Raw genomic sequence first — 20,480 nt, forward strand, 5'->3', positions numbered from 1 at the left:
ACTATCAACATCCTGGGGGTTACCATTGACAGGAAACTGAACTGGTCTAGCCATATAAACACTGTGGCCACCAGAGTAGGTCAAAGTCTAGGAATCGTGTGGTGTGTAACTCATCTCCTGACTCCCCAAAGCCTGTCCACCATCTACAAGGCTCAGGTCAGGAATGTAATGGAATACTCACCACTCGCCTGGATCAACACTCAAGAAGTTTGACACCAGCCAGTACAAGGCAGCCACTTGACTGATATCCTTCCACAAGCTTCCAATCCCTCCACCATCGACGAACAGTGTGTACTATCCACAAGATGTACTGCAACTACACACCGAAGTTTCTAAGGCAGCACCTTCTAGACCCACAACCACTACCTTCTAGAAGGATAAGAACAACAGATACCTGGGAACACCACCACTTGGAAATTCCCCTCCAAGACACTCAGCATCCTGACTTGGAAACATATCACCCGTTCCTTCATTATCGCTGGGTCAAAATCATGGTATTTCCTCCCTAACAGCACTGTGGGTGTAGCGGTTCAGGAAGGCAGTTCATCACCACCTTCTCAAGGGCAAGTAGGGATGGACAATAAATGCTGGCTTTGCTGGCAGCATCCACATTCTGTAAATGAATAAATGAACCAGAGTAGGACTTGTACACTGCCTTAGGAAGGAAATCATTAAGCCAGAAAAAGTGCAGAAAAGATTCATGAAGGTGTTATGAGGTATGTAGGGCTAGAGTCATATGAAGAAACTGAATAGGCTAGTGTTCTTTCTTCCTAGAGAATAGGAGGCTGAGGGTGATCTTAGGGAAGTTTTATAAAATCTTGAGGGATATAGATAAGATATAACCATATAACAATTACAGCACGGAAACAGGCCATCTCGGCCCATCTAGTCCGTGCCGATGAAGCATCACTGTCTTTTTCTCAAGATAGGAAATCTAGATCTAGAGGTCGTAGATTTAATATGAGAGGGGAAGAACAAGAAGAGGACATCAGGTGTAACACAGCAGGCCAGGCAGCATCTATATGGAGAAGCACTGTCGACGTTTTGGGCCAAGACCCTCCTTATAGATGCTGCCTGGCCTGCTGTGTTCCACCAGCATTTTGTGTGTGTTGTTTGAATTTCCAGCATTTGCAGATTTCCTTGTGTGAGGACATTAGGTGCTCACTTACCACATAGAGGTTGTGGTTAGCAACACACACAAAATGCTAGTGGAACGCAGCAGGTCAGGCAGCATCTATGGAAAGAAGTACAGTCGACGTTTCGGGCTGAGACCCTTCGTGAGTCTTGATGAAGGGTTTCGGCCCGAAACATCGACTGTACTTTTTTCCATAGATGCTGCCTGGCCTGCTGCGTTCCACCAGCATTTTGCGTGTGTTGCTTGAATTTCCAGCATCTGCAGATTTCCTTGTGTTTGAGGTTGTGGTTATATGGAATGAGCTGCCAGAGGAAGAGGTTTAGTGGGTACAAATAAAATGCATTTGGACAGGTAGAAAGGGAAAAGGCACTAGCTCAGGTAGGCACCTTGGTTAGCATGGATGAGTTGGGCTAAAGGGTTCTTTATTGAACTATTTATCTATTCCTCTTATCATTTTATATGGAGCTACGGATCCTTCTCCCTATGAAGGAACTGTCAAATACTAGATATCCAAGAACACGGTGGGAGGCTAGAGAAGGAATTGTGAGAGCCCTGGCTGAGATATTTGCATTATTGTTAGCCACAGCTGAGGTGCCAGTAGAGTGAAGGGTAGCCAATGTTGTGCCTTTATTTAAGGAGGATGGGGAACTATAGATCTGTAAAATGCACATAAGTGATCAGTAAGTCACTGGAGAAGATTCTGAGGGATACTATATATGTACATCTGGAAAGGTTGATTAGGAGTAGTCAGCATGACTTTGTGTGTGAGCAAGAGATATCATATCTTATCAATTTGATTATTGTGATGAGGTGACCAGGAGAGTTGATGAGTGGAGGGTAGTAGGCATGGTCTATATGAATTTCAGTAAGGCCTTTGCTAAGATTCCATATAGCAAGCTGCTCTGGAAGGTTAAATTACATGGATTCCAGGAAGAACTGACTAATGGAATACACAGGTAGAATTCAGAGAGGGTAGAATGCTGTTTCGTGGACTGGAGGCCCATGACTAGTGGTATATAGGGACAATGGAGTACAAATACATGGCGAAGCTAAAGTGGAGTCATGGATGACAGGGTAGTGAAGAAGGCTTCTGGCATGCAATCCTGTATAAGTTGGGAAGTTGCAGAGGGTGGGAGCTGTCAGCAGTGGAACACCTCATAATTATTTTTCTTTTTAAGCCCATTACTCCTACTGGGGCATAGGCCGCGAACAACAGCTCACTGAGATCTGTCCTGGGACAGGCTTTCAGTCTTTCAAGGTATAGCCCATCAAAGATCCATCCTCTCTGAGGGAATGAGGTCTTTGGAACTTCTGTTGGCATTTCTTTTGTGCTGGGTTTTTACAGGATGGGGTTGCTAGCCCAATGTCCAACCTTCTCATTTGTACAGCTGGGTTTGGGATCATCCATGGTGGAGTTAACATCTCAGACTTATCTGCATTAAATTCCAGTTGCCTCCATAACTCTTGATCTCACTACCAGCATCTATTCTCAGTATATTAGAAATACACTGCTATCTGTTTCGAATGAACTGACAAACTGCTGTCATTTTCTATTAGGTATGTGACTCAGACACTGTGTTAGATCCAGCCTGCACTGCAGAGATGGTGAGAGTCCTGGATGGAGACCCCAGTGTAGGGGGAGTGGGTGGCGACGTGCAGGTCAGTACTAACTCTTGTCAGTATCTGAACTGCTCCACTCTTTTCCCTTCAATGATAAGCCAGAAAAACATCCATGATGCTGTGCCAAGGATTACTGCTCTCCAATCCTTTCCTTCTATACCTCAGTTTCTGCAGCCTTCTCACTATCATTCAAACTCTGGCCCAATCTCTGGGTATTTCACCCCTACATTGAACCTCTATTAAGTGACCCTGACACACTTGGCTGGCCAGAATGTCTTCTACAGTGCTCTTACTGATTTCAGAAACAAGAAACTACAGATGCTGGAATCTGGAGTAGAAACAAAACTGCAGAAGATAGTGAATATAGGAAGGAAGCTGAAAAGCAGAACATAAAGGGTAGATATCTCTGGATTGCTGTCTCTGCCACGTTCCAGTGAGGGTAAAATAGGATGTTATGGCAGATGAATGTGTGACTGAAGAACTGGTGTAGGAGGCAGGATTTCAGATTTGTGGATTATTGGGATATTCTCTTCTGACCTGTACAAAAGGGACAGACTACACCCAAACCCGAGGGGACCAACATTCCTGCAAAGAGATTTGCTAGAGCTGTTGGAGAGGGTTTAAACTAGTTTGGCAGGGAGATGGGAACCAGAGTGATAGGGCTGAGGATGGGGCAGTTGGTATACAGGTAGAGAGGCTGAGGAAAGAAAGGCAGTGAATACAATATAATATAAGCACATTCATTTGAATGGGTTGAAATGTGTTTATTTTCATGTGAGAAGTATCAGGAACAAGGGTGATGAAGTTAGAGCATGGAACTACAATGGCATGGACATTTGCTGTTAGCAGGGCAGGACTCGATGGGCCAGATGGCCTAATTCTGCTCCTATGTCTTATGGAATGGTTGATGAATGTTCCAGGGTTAAGAAGTTTCAAACATCTGAAGGGAGGATGGTGAAAGAGGTTGGGCGGGGGGGGGGGGGGGGAGGACTGGCATTGCTAATCAAAGATATCCTGGAGTAATTATCTACTGAGATAGTGTGAGTGGAAGTCAGAAACAAGAAGACAGGAAGGGAGCAATCACTCTATTGGGAGTATTCTATAGACCCTCCCCTCACTCACCCCAATAGCAGCAGATCGGAAGGCAGATTTTTGAAAGGTGCCAAAATGACAAGATTTTTGTCTGGGTGACTTCAAATTTAGTAATATTTATTGTCTGATGATTAAAGACCCGAAACATCCTACGACCCCGGGTTCATCATTGAAGACGTGTCCAAGTAGCACCAGAAGGTGTGTTCTACAACTACAAATAACTATTGGCATCTCCTTAGTGCAAAAGGTTTAGATGAGGCAGGATTTGTTAGGTATGTGCAGAAAAGATTCCTGACACAGTCTGAGGATGGACAGACTACAGCACAAACCTTACTGCATCTGATATTCAGCAATGAGCCAGGTCAGGTGTCAGATCTCTTGGTGGGTAAGCATTTTGGAGACAGTGACAACAGCCTGACCTTAATCATAGCCTTGTAAAGAAATAGGAATAGATAGTATGGTGAAGTATTTCAGTGGGGGAGGGGAATTAAAATGCTATTAAGCAGGAACTTGGGACCGTAAATTGGGAATGGATATGCTCAAGGAAAGGCAAAACAGAAATATGGAGTCCCTTTATGGAACATTTGCATGGGGTTCTGGATAGAGTTATAAGGAGCTGGAAGGGAACGTGAGAAGGCCTTGGCAAGTAGCATTAAGAAAAAAGTTATGTACATGAGTCTGACTGTGACTTAGAAAGAAAGGGTGGAAGAAAAGGTCCAGTTGAAGTGATAGGGGATTCAATAGCGAGGGGAACAGAAAGGAGGTTCTGTGTACAAAAATGAGATTCCTCGATGGTTTGATGTCTCCCGGGTGTCAGGGTCCAGGGCATCTCAGATTCAGTGAGTTCAGGGAGTTAGGTGGTAAGTTAAAGGACAGGAGGACAGGACTTCCAGGGTTGTGATCTCAAGATTACTACCTGTGCCACATGCTACTGGGCCAGAAATAATAAGATCATACACTTTAATATGTGGCTAAGGAGTTGGTGTAGGAGGGAGGACATAAGATTTTTGATCTTTGGGCTTTCTTCCAGGGAAGGGGGACCTGTATAGAAGAGACGGTTTGCACCTGAACTGGAGGGGGGAACTAATATCCTAGTGAGAAGATTTGCTAGTGTGGCATAGGATGGGGATTTTTTTTTTAACCAGAGCTACAGCAGGATGGGAAACAGGGTGTCAGAACAGAAAATGGAGAGGTTGTGGAAATGTTGAGATCTCAGACAAAGTCAGGAATCAAAAGGTTGAGCATGGTGTGACTAATATCCTGAGATATTTCAATGCTGGAAGTATTGATAGAAAGGCAGATGAGCTCAGGGTATGGATTTGTACATGGAATTATGATATTGTAGCCATTAGTGAGACTTGGCTACAGGAGGGGTAGAGCTGGTAGTTCAATATTCTAAACAAGAGAGAATCTGCAGATGCTGGTAATCAAAGCAACATACATAAAATGCTGGAAGAACTCAGCAGGCCAGGCAGCATCTGTGGAAAAGAGTACAGTCGATGTTTTGAGTTGAGACCCTTCATCAGGACTGGAGGAAAAAGATGAGGAGTCAAAATAAGAAAGTGGGGAGAGGGAAGGAAGAACCACAAGGTGGTAGGTAAAACTGGGGTTGGGGGGAGGTGGTGGTGAAGTAAAGAGCTGGGAAATGATTGGTGAAAGAGATACAGGCTGGAGACACAGGGAATCTGATAAGGAGAGGACAGAAGGCCATAGAAGAAAGAAATAGGGGAGGAGCACCAATGGGAGGTGATAGGCAAGTAAGGAGATAAGGTGAGAGAGAGAAATGGGAATGGGGAATGGTGAACGGTGGGGACATTACCAAAAGTTTGAGAAATCGATGTTCAGCCCATCAGGTTGGAGGCTACCTAGATGGAATACAAGGTGTTGCTCCTACAACCTGAGTGTGGCCTCACTGCAGCAGTAGAGGAGGCCATAGACTGACATGTCGGAATGGAAACTGGAATTAAAATGAGTGGCCATTGGGAGATCCACTTTTTCTGGCGGATGGAGCAGGGTGCTTGGCGAAGCGGTCTCCCAATCTGTGTTGGGTCTCCCTGACATACAGGAGGCCACACCAGGAGCAACAGATACAGTAGATGACCCAACAGACTCACAGGTGGAGTGTTGCCTCACCTGGAAGGACTGTTTGGGGCCTTAAAAGGTAGTGAGGGAGGAGATGTAGCACTTGTTCTGCTTGCAAGGATAAGTTCTAGAAGGGAGATCAATATTCTGATGTTTCATTGTTTTAGATGTGATGGAGTGGAAGGGGTTAAAGGGGGAGGGGTGACATTACTGGTTAGGGAAAATGTCAAGGCAGTGCTCAGCCAGGACAGGCTGGAGAACTCATCTAGTAACGTTTTATGGGTAGAACTGAGAGTAAGAATGGTATGACCACGTTAATGGACCTATATTAGAGATCGCCTAACTGTCTGCAAGATTTAGGGAACAGAGTTGTAGAGAGATTACAGACTGTTGTAAGAAAAATACAGTTGGTATCACAGGTGATTTTAATCTTCCACATACTGACTGGGACTTCCATACTGTAAAAGGACTAGATGGGATGGAGTTGTCAAATGTGTTCAAGAAAGTTTCCTTAATCAGTTCATAGAAGGCCCAACAAGAGAATGTTGTTGACTTGATATGCTATTAGGGGATGAGACAGGGCAGGTGACAGAAGTTTGCATAGGGAAACACTTTGCACCTTAGTGATCTCAGTGCCATTAGTTTCAAAGCAAATATGCAAAGATAGGTGTGGTCTGTGGGTTGTGATTCTAAATTGAAGAAAGGCCAATTTTGGCGGTATCAGAAAGGATCTAGCAAGCGTGGAGTGAGACAGGCTGTTTTCTGGCAAAGGTGAACTTGGTAAGTGGGAGGCCTTCAAAAGTGAACTTTTGAGAGTACAAAGATTGTACGTCTGTCAGAATAAAAGGTAAAGATACCAGGTTTAGGGAACCTTTGCTTTCAATAGATATTGAGGCCCTGGTTAAGAAAAATGGGTATGTAGCAGGTATAGCCAGATAGGAACAAATGAAGTGCTTATTGAGTATAAGAAGTACAAGAGAATACTTAAGAAAGAAATCAGGAGGGCTAAAAGAAGTCATGAGGTTGCCTTAGCTAACAAGGTGAAGGAGAATCCTAAGGGATTCTACAGCTATGTTAAGAGCAAAAGGGTTGCAAGGGAAAAAATTGGTCCTCTGAAAGACCAAAACAGTAATCCATGGGTGGAGCTAAAGCAGTTGGGGGCCATCATAAATAATTCTTTTTTGCTTCTGGACTTACTCAGGAGACAGACACCAGTCTATAGAAGTGAGGCAAAACAACTGCGAGGTCATGGACCCTACACAGGTGTTTGCTGTCTTGAGGCAAATTAGGGTGGATAAATCCCCTGGGCCTGACAAGGTGTCCCCTTGGACCCTGGGGGAGGCAAGTGCAGAAATTGCAGGGACCTAGCAGAGATACTTAAGTCACCCTTCGTGACAGGTGATGCACCGGAGGATAGGAGGCTAGCTAATGTTGTTCCTTTGTTTAAGAAAGGCTTTAAAAATAAACCAGGGAATTATAGGTCGATGAGCCTGATATCAATAGTGGGAAAATTATTGGAAGATATTTTAAGGGACCAGATATATAAATATTTGGGGAGACATGGACTGACTAAGGATGGACAGCATGGCTTTGTGCATGCCAGGTCATGCCTAACCAATCTTATAGAGTTTTACAAGAAAGTTACCAGGACAGTTGATGAAGGCAAGGCAGTGGAAGTTGTCTATGTAGACTTTAGCAAAGCATTTGATAAGGTCCATATAGGAGGTTGGTCAGGAAGGTTCAGTTGCTCGGCATTCAGGATGAGGTAGTAAATTGGATTAGACATTGGCTTTGTGGGAGAAACCAGAGAGTGGTAGTAGGTGGTTGCCTCTTTGACTGGAGACCTGTGACTAGTGGTGTGCTGCAGGGATTGGTGCTGGGTCTGTTGTTTGTCATCTGTATCATGATCTGGATGATAATGTGGTTAACTAGCTCAGCAAATTTGCGGATGACACCAGGATTGGGGGTGTAGTGGACAGCGAGGAACAATGTCATGGCTTGCAGCAGGATCTGGAACAGATGGAAAAATGAGCTGAAAAATGGCAGATGGAATTTGATGCGGACAAGTGCGAGGTGTTGCACTTTGGAAGGATCAAGCAGGGTAGGTCTTACACAGTAGGTCACTGAGGAGTGCAGTAGAACAAAGGGATCCAGGAATACAGGTCCATAATTCATTGAAAGTGGGGGCACAGGTAGGTAGGGTTATAAAGAAAGCTTTTGCCACATTTGCCTTCATAAATCAAAGCAATAAGTACAGAAGATGGGATGTTATGTTGAAGTTATATAAGACGTTGGTGTGGCTAAATTTGGAGTATTGTGTGCAGTTTTAGTCACCTTTCTGCAGGACCTAGGTTATAAGAGTAGACTGAATAGGTTAGGATTTTATTCCTTGGAACACAGAAGATTGAGGAGAGATTTGATAGAGGTATACAAAATTGTTAGGGGTATAGATAAAGTAAATACAAACAGGCTTTTCCACTGAGGTTGAGTGACACTACAAATGGAGATCATGGGTAAAGGGTGAAAGGTGAAAAGTTTAACAGGAACATGAGGGGAAACTTCCTCACTCAGTGGGTAGTGAGAGTGGGGAACGAGCTGCCAACGTGACTGGTGCATGCAAACTTGATCTCAACATTTAAGTGAAGTTTGAACAAGTACATGGGTGGTAGGTGAATGGAGGGCTATGGTCTGGGTGCAGGTCAAGGGAGTAGGCAGTTTAAATAGTTTGGCATGGACTAAATGGGCCAAAGGGTTTGTTTTTGTGCTGTACTTTTCTATGACTCAGTAACAGGATGACTAGAGTAAGGATAACACCAATCAGAGATACAAGAAGAAATGTAAACACGAAGTACACTGCAGATGCTGTGGTCAAAGCAACACGTACAACAAGCTGGAGGAACTCAGCAGGTTGGGCAGTATCCGTGGAAACGAGCAGTCAACGTTTCCACGGATACTGCCTGACCTGCTGAGTTCCTTCAGCTTGTTGTATGTGTTGCATAAGAAGAAATGTGGCTGGAGTTGGAGGTAGGGGAGCTCCTTAATGATTACTTTGCCTTGGTAGTTACCAGTGAGAAAGGGCCTGACGAATGTGAGGTCAGCATAGAACAGGCTGGATAATGTCAAGATTAAGAAGAAGGAGTATTGGAACTTTAGAAAAATGTTAGTATAGATAAGTCCTCAGGGTTGGACAGAATAAACCCCAGGTTACTATGAAGAACAAGGGAAGAGTTTACTGCACTTTTGGCAATGATCTTTTTGTCCTCACGGGCCATGGGGGTGTATAAGATAATAAGCACAGATCAAATGGACAACCAGTGCCTTTTTCCCAAGGCAGAAATGACTAATACTGGAGGACATACTTTTAAGGTAATTAGCATAAGTATGGGTGGGGGATATCAGAGGTAGGTTTTTTCCAGAGAGTGGTGAGTGCATGGAATGTCATTCCAGAGGTGGTGGTAGAGGCAGATACATTGGAGCCATTTAACAGACTCTTAGATAGGCACACAGATGAAAGAAAACAATGGAGGGCTACGTAGGAAGGAAAAGTTAGATTAACCTTGGTGTAGGTTAAAGGGCTAGCACAACATCAAGGGCCAAAGGGCTTGTATTGTTCTACAATGTACAGTATAACTCTACCCTGCTCTGCCTGCCCACAGATCCTGAACCAGTACGACTCCTGGATCTCCTTCCTCAGCAGTGTGCGCTACTGGATGGCCTTCAATGTGGAGCGTGCCTGTCAGTCATACTTTGGGTGTGTTCAGTGTATCAGTGGCCCACTGGGCATGTACCGTAATTCACTGCTGCGCATCTTCCTGCACGACTGGTACAGTCAGCACTTCCTGGGCTCCAAGTGCAGCTTCGGAGACGACCGCCACCTCACCAACCGTGTGCTTAATCTGGGCTTTAAGACCAAGTTCACAGCCCGTTCCCGGTGCTTGACTGAGACGCCGAGCCGCTACCTTCGCTGGCTCAACCAGCAGACACGTTGGAGCAAGTCCTATTTCCGTGAGTGGCTGTATGGTGCACTCTGCTTCCACAAGCACCACCCCTGGATGACCTACGAGGCTGTGGTCAGTGGCTTTTTCCCCTTCTTTCTGATCAGCACCGTCATGCAGCTGTTCTATCGTGGACGGCTCTGGAACATCCTGCTCTTCCTGTTGGCTGTGCAAGGGGTGGGGGTACTGAAGGCGGCTCTGGCCTGCCTGCTGCGCGGCTCAGCACACATGCTCTTTCTGTCCCTCTACTCGTTGCTCTACATGTCCAGCCTGTTGCCAGCCAAACTCTTTGCCCTGCTAACCATCAACCGGCCTGGCTGGGGAACATCGGGCCGCCGCAAGCTGGTGGTGAACCTGGTGGGATTGCTGCCTGTCTCTGTTTGGTTTGGCGTGCTGGCCGGGGGCCTGGCCTACACCATCTACCAAGAGAGCCAGCACCCACTGCCTGATACTGAAAGGCCCTTTCTCATCGCCGGCTCTGCTATCTATGCTTGCTACTGGCTGCTGCTACTTGTCCTCTACCTGGCCATCGTGGCTAAGCCGTGCCGCCACAAGCAGCAGCATTGCGACCTGGCCCTGCTGGAGGCCTGAGGCCTGACCTGTGCCAAGTACCCCAGGGCTGAGAGCTTGGCTTGGCCTGTCTAATGGCCCCCTGCACCTGGGAAATAAATACTTCAATGCTGAAGCCAAAGGCACCAAACAATATTCCCAGTGCAGTCCCACTGAGAGTGGGTGTTTACCAAGCACTATGTTCTGCTGAGCAGGGTGGAGCATCAATTCTAACTGCATTGATACAGGAAATTATTTTCAATTTGCAGTTGACATCAACCTGGCTCTGCTGGGGTTCCCACACCTTTCTCACCGCTGGGGAGCTGAGCCAACAACTGCCACCTCTTTTGCAATATTGCTGTTTTTAAAATGTAAATTATTTTTGTACAAATGGACAAAATTCAGTGTTTAAGCTACAGCTGGACTTACAGGAAGTGAATGAGTTTTACAATTTGTACAACTGTGATGGTGTAAAGTCATGACGTTAATCCTCTGAGTGAACTTGATGCTTGTCCTGTGGAAGGAGGCTTGTATCAAAAATTTCTATACTGATTTACTATCACTTTATATTCTGGTGATGGCTCAGAAGAACTTTTATCAAAATAAAGATAATGTATGAAGTCAACTATCGATGTCACCTATTCATCTTTTCAAATCATGGTATTTTATTTAGAGATACAGCGTAGCAACCCACCTATTTAACCCTGGCCTAATCACATAATAATTTACAATGATTAATCAACCTACTAACTGTGGGAGGAATCCAGAGCACCTAGAGGAAACCCACATGATCATGGGATGTGCTGACTTACTGACAGAGGACACTGGGACTGAACTCTGAATTCCGACATCCCAAGTTATAATACTGTCGTTCTAATTGCTACATTATCTGAATTACCAAAGAGTGAACTGTAAAATGAGAAATAAATAAAATGCAGGAGAAACAGAACAGGTCATGCAGCAATTGTCCACAGCACAGAACCAGGCCTTTTAGCCCATAATATTGTGCTGGACTAATTAAGTGATCAAATGTCCAAATGAACTACCGGTAATTTCTTCTACCTACGCAATGTCCATATCCCTCTATTCCTGCATATTCATGTGCCTATCTAAGAGTCTCTTGAATACTACTGCTGTATATCCCCCCACCACCACTCCTAGCAGTGCATTTCAGGCACCCACTCAGTTTTTAAAAAAAGCCCCACGTATATCCTTTGAATTTACCCCACTCGCCTTAAATGTTTGCTGTCTGCTATTAGATGTTTCAACCCTGGGGAAAAGATACTGGCTCTCTATTTATATTTGCCTTTCATAAATCTCTATCAGATCTCCCCTCAGCCTCTTCTGATCCTGAGAAAACAACCCCAAGACTGCCTGACCTTCCCTTCTAGCATATGACCCCTAATCCAGGCAGCATCCTGGTAAACTTCTTCTCCACCCGCTCCAAAGCCTCCACATCCTTCTTATAATGGGGTGACCAGAACTGTATGCAATACTCCAGATGTGGCCTAACCAAAGTTTTATAAAGCTGCGGCATAACCTTCTGACACTTGAACTCAGTGTCTCAAGTAATAAAAGCAAGCATGTCATACACCCCTCCCTCAACCTGAACAACTATTTTCAGTGAAATATGAACTTGAACCCAAAATCCCTCTGTACCTTAGCACTGTTAATGTTCTTACCATTAACTGTGTACTGTCCCTCTACATTAGATCTCCCGAAGTGCAACATGTCACAACTGGCTGGATTGAACTCCACCTGCCTTTTCTCCACCCATATCTGCAAATTATCCACATCCCAATGTATTCTTTGCCAGTCTTCAACGCTATCTACACCACCACCAGTCTTTGTATCATCTCTGAACTTACTAACCCAACCATCAACATTTCCATCAAGGTCACATATATAATCACAAACAGCAGAGGTCCCAGTATGGATCCCTGCAGAACCTCCAGCCAGAATAAGACCCATTGACAATTACCTTCTGTCTTCTACGGGCAAATCAATTCTGAATCCAAAAAGACAAGTTACTATGAATCCCATACATCTTAATAAGACATAGGTACGGAATTAAGCCATTCAGCCCATCGAGTCTGCTATGCCATTCCATTAATGCTGATCCTGGAGCCCACTCAACCCCATACACCTGCCTTCTTGCCATATCCTTTGATGCCCTGACCAACCAGGAAATGATCTACTTCTGCCTTAAGTATACGCATGGGCTTGACCTCCACCACAGTCTGTGGCAGAGCATTCCACAGATTTATTACTCTCTGGCTAAAAAATTTCCTCCTTACCTCTGTGCTGTAAGATCACCCCTCAATTTTGAGGCTGTACTCTCTAGTTCTGAACACCCCCCAACATAGGAGACATTATCTCCACATCCACCCTATCTAGGCCAAGTTCACTCAACCTATTCTCATAAGGCATGCTTTCCAATCCAGGCAATATCCTTGAGATTTACAAAGATGTTGCCTGGATTGGAGAGCATGCCTTATGAGAATCCATTGTGTGTACTTGACCTTTTCTCCTTGATGCAACAGAGGATGAGAGGTGACCTGATAGAGGTGTATAAGATGATGAGAGACATTGATTGTGTGGATAGCCAGAGGCTTTTTCCCAGGGCTTAAATGAGGGGGCATAGCTTTAAGGTGCTTGGAAGTAGGTACAAGGGGGATGTCAGGCGTAAGTATTTCATACAGAAAGTGGTGGGTGCGTGGAATGCACTGCCAGAGATGATGATAGAAGCAGATACAATAGGGTATTTTAAGAGACTCTTAGATAGGTAATTGGAGCTTAGAAAAATAGAGGGCTATACAACAGAGAAATTCTTGGGAGATTCTAGAGTAGATTACATGGTCAGCACAACATTATGGGCTGAAGGGACTGTAATGTGCTGTAGATTTTCTATGTTCTATGTTCAACATTCAGTAGGCTTCAATGAGATCCCCCCACATTCTTCTAAATTCCAGTGAGTACAGACCCAAAGCTACCAAACGCCCCTCATATGTTGTCCCCTTCAATTCCAGAATCATCCTTGTGAACCTCCTCTGGACTCTCTCCAATGACTTATCTTTTCTGAGATATGGGAGCCCAAAGCTGTTGACAATACTCCAAGTGTGGCCTGACTAGTGTCTTATAAAGGCTCAGCATTATCTCCTTGCTTTTACATTCTATTCCCCTCGAAATAAATGCCAACATTGCATTTCCTTTCTTTACCACAGACTCAACCAGTAAATTAACCTTCTGAGAGTCTTACACAAGGACACTTAAGTCCCTCTGCACCTCTAAAGTTTTAACCTTCTTCCCCGTTTAGATAATAGTCCGCACTATTGTATCTTTTACCAACATACATTTCCCAACACTGTATTCCATCTGCCATTTTTTTGGCCATTCTTCCAATTTGTCTAAGTCCTGCTGTAATCACATTGCTTCCTCAGCACTACCTACCCCTCCACCTATCTTTGTATCATCCGCAAACTTTGCCACAAAGACGTCAATTCAATTATCCAAATCATTAACAATCAATGTGAAAAGTAGTGGTCCCAATACTGACCCCTGAGGAACAATACTAGTCACTGTCAGCCAACCAGAAAAATCCCTTTTATTCCCACTTGCTGCCTCCCTCCGTTCAGTCATTCCGCTATCCATGCCAATATCCTTCCTGTGACAACATATGATTTTATCTTGTTAATCAGCCTCATGTGTGGAACCTTATCAAATGCCTTCTGAAAATCCAAGTAAACGGCAGCCACTTCCTCTCCTTTGTCCACCTTGCTTGTTACTTCCTCAAACAACAGATGTATCAGGCAAGATTTCCCTTTACCGAAACCATACTGACTTCAACTTAATTTATCATTTCACTCCAAGTTCCTCGAAACCTCATCCTTAATAATAGAATCCAACATTTTCCCAACCACTGAGGTTAGGCTAACTGACCTATAATTTCTTTTCTTTTGCCTTTCTCCTTTCTTAAAGAGTGGATTGACATTTGCAATCTTCCAGTCCTCTGGGACTATGCCAGAATCAAGTGATTCTTTAAAGATCATGACCAAAGCATCTGTTACCTCTTCAGCAACATCTCTGAGGACTCTTAGATGTAGTCCATCTAGTCCAGGTGACTTATCCACCTTAAGACTATAAGACATAGGAGCAGAATTAGGCTATTTGGCCCATCGAGTCTGCTCCGTCATTCAATCATGGCTGATCTGTTTTTTCCCCTCCTTAGCCTTCTCCCCATAACCTTGATGTCGTGTCCAATCAAGAACCTATCAATCTCTGCCTTAAATACACCCAACAACCTAGCCTCCGCAGCTGACTGTGGTAACAAATTCCACAAATTCACCACCCTTATATTCAAGGAATTTCTCTGCATCTCTTTTTTAAATGGATGCCGCTCTATCCTGAGGCTGAGCCCTCTTGTCCTAGTCTCCCCCACCTTGGGAAATATCCTTCCCACATCTACTCTGTCTAGGACTTTCAATATTCAAAAGGTTTCAATGACATCCCCCTTCATCCATCTAAATTCCAGCGAGTACAGGCCTAGTGCCATCAAGGACTCCCGAGTCTATTTGCATCTCAGATTTTTTGGATCTTCTCTCTGCTTAGAAAATAGTCCACACATTTATTTCTACTACCAAAGAGCATGACCATGCATTTTCCAATATTGTATTTTATTTGTCACTTTCTTGCCCGTTCTCCTAATCTGTCTACATACTTCTGTAACCTACCTGTTTCCTCAACACTACCTTACCCTCCACCAATCCTCATATCATCTGTAAACTTGGCAACAAAGCCATCTAGCCCATCATCTAAATCATTGATATACAGCATAGAAAGAAGCTGTCCCAACACCGACCCCTGCTGCAATGTATTGTGTGAGTATTCATAGGTCAGAGTACATATGACGTCAGGACGTGGTAAGAAAAATGGAAGTCTGTTGAATAAACATGGTTGTTCAATCTACAGCGGTGTCCGAGTCACATCAATTCTACACGGTGTCAGAAGAAATCGTGGAAAAAAAAGGAAGAGAAGACACGTAAAAGATGTCACAGTTACAGCCACAGTCAAGTTTAAGCCTACAAGGTAATCTTGCTGAGAACTGGAAAATATGGATCTGGAAGTTTGAGCTGTTTTGCAGCACTAGCAATGTAGCTGAAAAGATGGAGAAAGTGCAATGTGCTACGTTTCTGCATTTGGTGGGGGAAGAGGCAATAAAGGTTTGCAACACGTTTGTCTTCCAAGATGATGAGCAAGATAAAATTGAAGTGTTGAAGAAAAAATTTCAAGATTACTGCGAACCAAGAAAAAACCTACCGTACATCCGACACGTTTTTCACAAGAGCTCAAGGACCAACAGAGATCATAGACGCCTATGTAACAGATTTGAAAAACAAGGCAAAAGACTGTGAGTTCGGACAACTGCATGATTCTTTAATATGTGACAGGATTGTATGCGGCATACAAGATGATCAAGTGAGAGGCAGGCGATTGAGAGAGGCGGATCTTACATTAAAAAAGGCAATTGATGTTTGCCGTGCCAGTGAGATCACGTCAAGTCAGGTTAAAGTGCTCAATGAGGAGATTGAAGTGCACAAAATAAAAACTGTGAAAACTGACAAGAGTAGGACAAAGCCAGCTCCACATGATGCTCAAAAGGAAGTTAACTGCAACAGATGTGGTTATAAACATGGATACAGAAAATGTCCAGCCTTTGGTCAGACATGCAAGTTATGCCAGAAAAGAAATCACTTTGCAAAGATTGCAAATCGCAGGAGTATGCAAGGAAAATGCATGCTGTGGAACAGAGTGAGGGCAACAGTGAGACAGTTGAAGTGGAACAGGAGGTAGGCATCAAGAATATTGACAATGCAGAAATGGAGGATGAAGATGATTGGACTCAAGATCTGTTGATAAACAGGAGGAATGTGACATTTAAGCTTGACACTGGGGCAAAGTGCAATGTAATGTCAGCAGAAACATTCAACTCACTGGACATCAGAGGAAGACTGAGAAAATCCACCTGCAAGCTTGTTGCATATTTCGGCCACAAGACAGCGCCATTGGGAAAGAAAGCACTCACCTGTATGTACAAAGGACAAAAACACAAGATAGAGTTTGAGATAGTACAGCAACATGTTCCAGCAATACTGGGCAAAGCAACATGCACAAAGCTAGGGCTGGTAAAGCGAATCTATGGTGTTGAAAAAGAAAATGACATTCTCAAAGACTTTGCTGACTTGTTTTCTGGATTAGTATGTTTACCAGGGAAACACCATATCCAGATTGAACCAACTATTGCACCAGTCGTGCATGCCCTGAGAAAGATTCCAGTAACTCTCAGGGATCAAGTAGTGGAGGAGCTACACAGAATGGAACAGATGGGAGTCATAACAAGACAAGTAGAACCGACCGACTGGGTGAATAATATGGTGACAGTGGTCACTGAAAAAAAGATGAGGATTTGCATGGATCCACAAGATCTCAACCAAGCCATCAAAAGAGAGCACTATCCGCTGCTCACAGTTGAAGAGGTACTCTCCCGCATGCCTAATGCAAAACACTTTTCAGTATTTAACACAAATCAAGGTTTCTGGTAGATCAAGCTGGATGAGGAAAGTTCCAAATTATGCACTTTCAACACACCCGTAGGGAGATATCATTTCCTGCGTCTACCCTCCAGGATTTCTTCTGCATCAGAGGTATTCCAGAGGTCCGTGGCACAAATAATTGAAGGCCTGGACGGGGTGGTCAACATCATTGATGATTTGCTGATATGGGGTGACACAATTGAGGAACATGATCAGAGACTGAGGAAGCTCCTGGACAGAGCACGTGAATACAACCTAAAACTGAACAAAAGTTAATGTAAGATCAGAACTACAGAGATCAAATACATAGGTCATGTACTCAGCACTGATGGGCTAAAACCAGATAATGAAAAGGCCAAGGCTGTGGTACAGCTACCACCACCCGAAGACAAGCAAGGACTATTGAGGTTCATGGGCATGATACAGTATCTTGCCAAATTCATTCCCAATTTATCAGAGGTCAGCGCTCCACTTTGAAAGCTACTAGAGAGCAACACTGAATGGCATTGGGAAGACGAACAAAAGAAAAGTTTTGACACATTGAAGCAGTTGGTTACCAATGCACCAGCACTCAAGTTCTATGATGTCAATAAATCGGTGACAAGGTCTGTGGATGCCAGTTCAGAGGGAATAGGAGCTGTTATACTGCAGGATGGGAGGCCTGTGGCTTATGGATCATGAGCACTTATGGACTGTCAATGCCGATATGCTCAAATCGAGAAGGAATTACTCGCCATAGTTTATGGGTGTGAGAAGTTCCACCAATATGTATATGGCAAAGAAATCTAGGTTGAGAGTGATCACAAACCACTTGAGAGCATCTTCAAAAAGCCACTCCACCAAGCTCCTATGAGGCTGCAAAGGATGCTTCTCAGGCTACAGAGGTACACTCTCACAGTCACCTATAAACCAGGAAAAGTACTGCACATTGCTGATGCTTTGAGCCGTGCTTACCTCAAGGAGCAAAAGGAAGATTTGCTAGGAAAAGAGCTGGAGGTCAACTGGGTTACACCTCAGCTACCCATCTCTGAGGAGAAGTTGAACATGTTCAGGAAAGCGACTGCAGATGATCCTGAAATGCAAATTCTAAGAGACATTACAATGAATGGATGGCCAACAGAAAGCAAAGATGTTCCAAAGGAAATGCAGAAATACTGGACATTTAAAGAGGAAATCAGTTATGCATCAGGACTAATGTTCAAAGCGGCAAAACTCATCGTACCAAACCAAATGAGACAGGAAATGCTCAACAGAATTCACGAGTCACACCTGGGGATAGTGAAATGTAAAGAAAGAGCAAGAGACATTCTCTATTGGCCAGGCATGTCAACTCAGATAGAGGACATTGTGTCTCAGTGTGCTGTCTGTAATGAAAACAAAAACAGCAATCCAAGAGAGCCTCTGCTTCCCCACTCACTACCAGGAAGACCATGGGAGAAGATTGGCACAGATCTCTTTCACTACAATGGTGCAGAATATCTGCTTTGTGTGGACTACTATTCAAAATATCCAGAGATCACCAAGTTAAGTGACATGTCCAGTCAAGGTGTCATTACCGCAATGAAGCCGACATTTGCAAGACATGGTATTCCAGATATTGTCATTAGTGACAATGGTCCACAATATGCCAGTGGTGAGTTCAGAGGGTTCTTAGAAAGCTGGGAATTTCAACATGTTACTTCCAGTCCAGGGCACGCTCAGTCTGATGGACAAGCAGAGAGAACTGTACAAACTGTCAAGAACATGCTCAAGAAGGCACAAAGCAGGAACGGTGACCCTTACGTTGCTCTGCTTGAATACTGCAACACACCAATTGAGGGTGTGGGATTCTCTCCTGCACAGCTGTTGATGGGACGTCGTCTGAAGTCCAAACTGCCAACATCCACAACTCTACTGACTCCTGAAGGTAATGCTCAAGTACATGACAAGCAAAAGTACAAGCAAATAAAACAAAAGAGCTACTATGACAGACATACAAGACATTTGCCAGATCTGCATACAGGTGAAAATGTCAGAATACAGAGAGGAGACACTTGGCAACCAGCTGTGGTTGTGAACAGACATCAGCAACCAAGATCCTTCATAGTTCGCACGCCGGATGGAGAGTCTACAGGAGGAACAGGAAGCATCTACTGAAGACAGGCGAGAGGGAGTTTCCACGTACAGATGCACAGGACATTTCCACATATACAGACATGGAAACAAATGACACCAAGAGTGATGCAGACCACAAAGACACAAAGGTCACTCGAGAGACTGACACTGATGAAGGACAAGCACAGTCACAGTTGTGTTACACATGGTCTGGAGACAAGTCAAACTTCCAGCTAGATACAGAGACTAGATCTACCTACAGTCTCACACAGTTTGAGGCAAAGTCACACATGTTATAAGTTCCAAGGTGTGAAATAAAAGGTTTAATAGTCCATGTTAGTAAAAGAAAATACACTGCTGTTAGTATTGTAAGATACAATGTACAACATTTGTAGAATACAGTATAAGAAGTTAAGATTTTTTTTTAGTTTATGTCATGGTTGTTGCAATGTAAGAAAGGCATACCTGGAAGCATTGTTTTGATAGATAGATAGATAGATAGATACTTTATTCATCCCCATGGGGAAATTCAACATTTTTTCCAATGTCCCATACACTTGTTTTAGCAAAACTAATTACATAAATTACTCAGTAAAAATATCATATGCATCTAAATCACTCTCTCAAAAAGCATTAATAATCCACAGTGTTGTAAAAAAATCTTTATAAGGGGGATGTAATGTATTGTGTGAGTATTCGTAGGTCAGAGTGCGTATGACATCAGGACTTGGTAGGAAAAATGGAAGTCTGTTGAATAAATGTGGTTGTTCAATCTACAGCAGTGTCCAAGTCACATCAATACTACACCTGCGAACATCACTAATCACTGGCAGCCAACTGAACAAAAATCCTTTTATTCCCCCTCGCTGCCTCTTACCAATCAGCTAGTGCTTCAACCATGCCAGTAACTTTCTTGTAATACCATGTGCTCTTAACTTGGAAAGCAGCCTTATGTGTGGCACCTTGTCAAAGGCCTTCTGAAAGTCCAAATATACAACATCCACCTCATCCCCTTTATCGATCCTACCTGTAACCTGGTCAAAGAATTCCAACAAGTTGGTCAGGCAAGATTTTCCCTTAAGGAAACCATGTCCTATGTCACCACGTACTCCATAAGCTTATCCTTAACAACTAACTCCAACATCTTCCCAACCACTGAGGTCAGGCTATAATTTCCTTTCTGCTGCCTTCCTCTTTTCTTAAAGAGTGGAGTGACATTTGCAATCCTCTGGCACCATGCCAGAGTCCAGTGATTTTTGAAAGATTACTGTTCATCCCTCCACAATCTCTGCCACTACCTCTTTCAGAACCCTAGGATGCAGT

General features: G+C 43.9%; 2 protein-coding genes across 2 annotated transcripts in view; one reads left to right on the forward strand and one right to left on the reverse strand.

Moving 5' to 3' along the window:
- has3 (hyaluronan synthase 3) overlaps positions 1-11,083 on the forward strand; it is a 44,626-nt gene extending 33,543 nt beyond the window's left edge. Inside the window, exons 3-4 of the mRNA XM_073070540.1 lie at positions 2,693-2,794; positions 9,586-11,083. Of these exons, the coding sequence (XP_072926641.1) occupies positions 2,693-2,794; positions 9,586-10,515 (1,032 nt within the window). The 3' untranslated portion in view covers positions 10,516-11,083. The remainder of the gene's footprint in view (positions 1-2,692; positions 2,795-9,585) is intronic.
- The window catches only part of chtf8 (CTF8, chromosome transmission fidelity factor 8 homolog (S. cerevisiae)), a 159,413-nt gene that overhangs the window by 100,511 nt on the left and 38,422 nt on the right, over positions 1-20,480 (reverse strand). The window lies entirely within an intron of this gene.

This window comes from Hemitrygon akajei, chromosome 17 (genome assembly GCF_048418815.1).
Source record: "Hemitrygon akajei chromosome 17, sHemAka1.3, whole genome shotgun sequence".
Classification (NCBI taxonomy): domain Eukaryota; kingdom Metazoa; phylum Chordata; class Chondrichthyes; order Myliobatiformes; family Dasyatidae; genus Hemitrygon; species Hemitrygon akajei.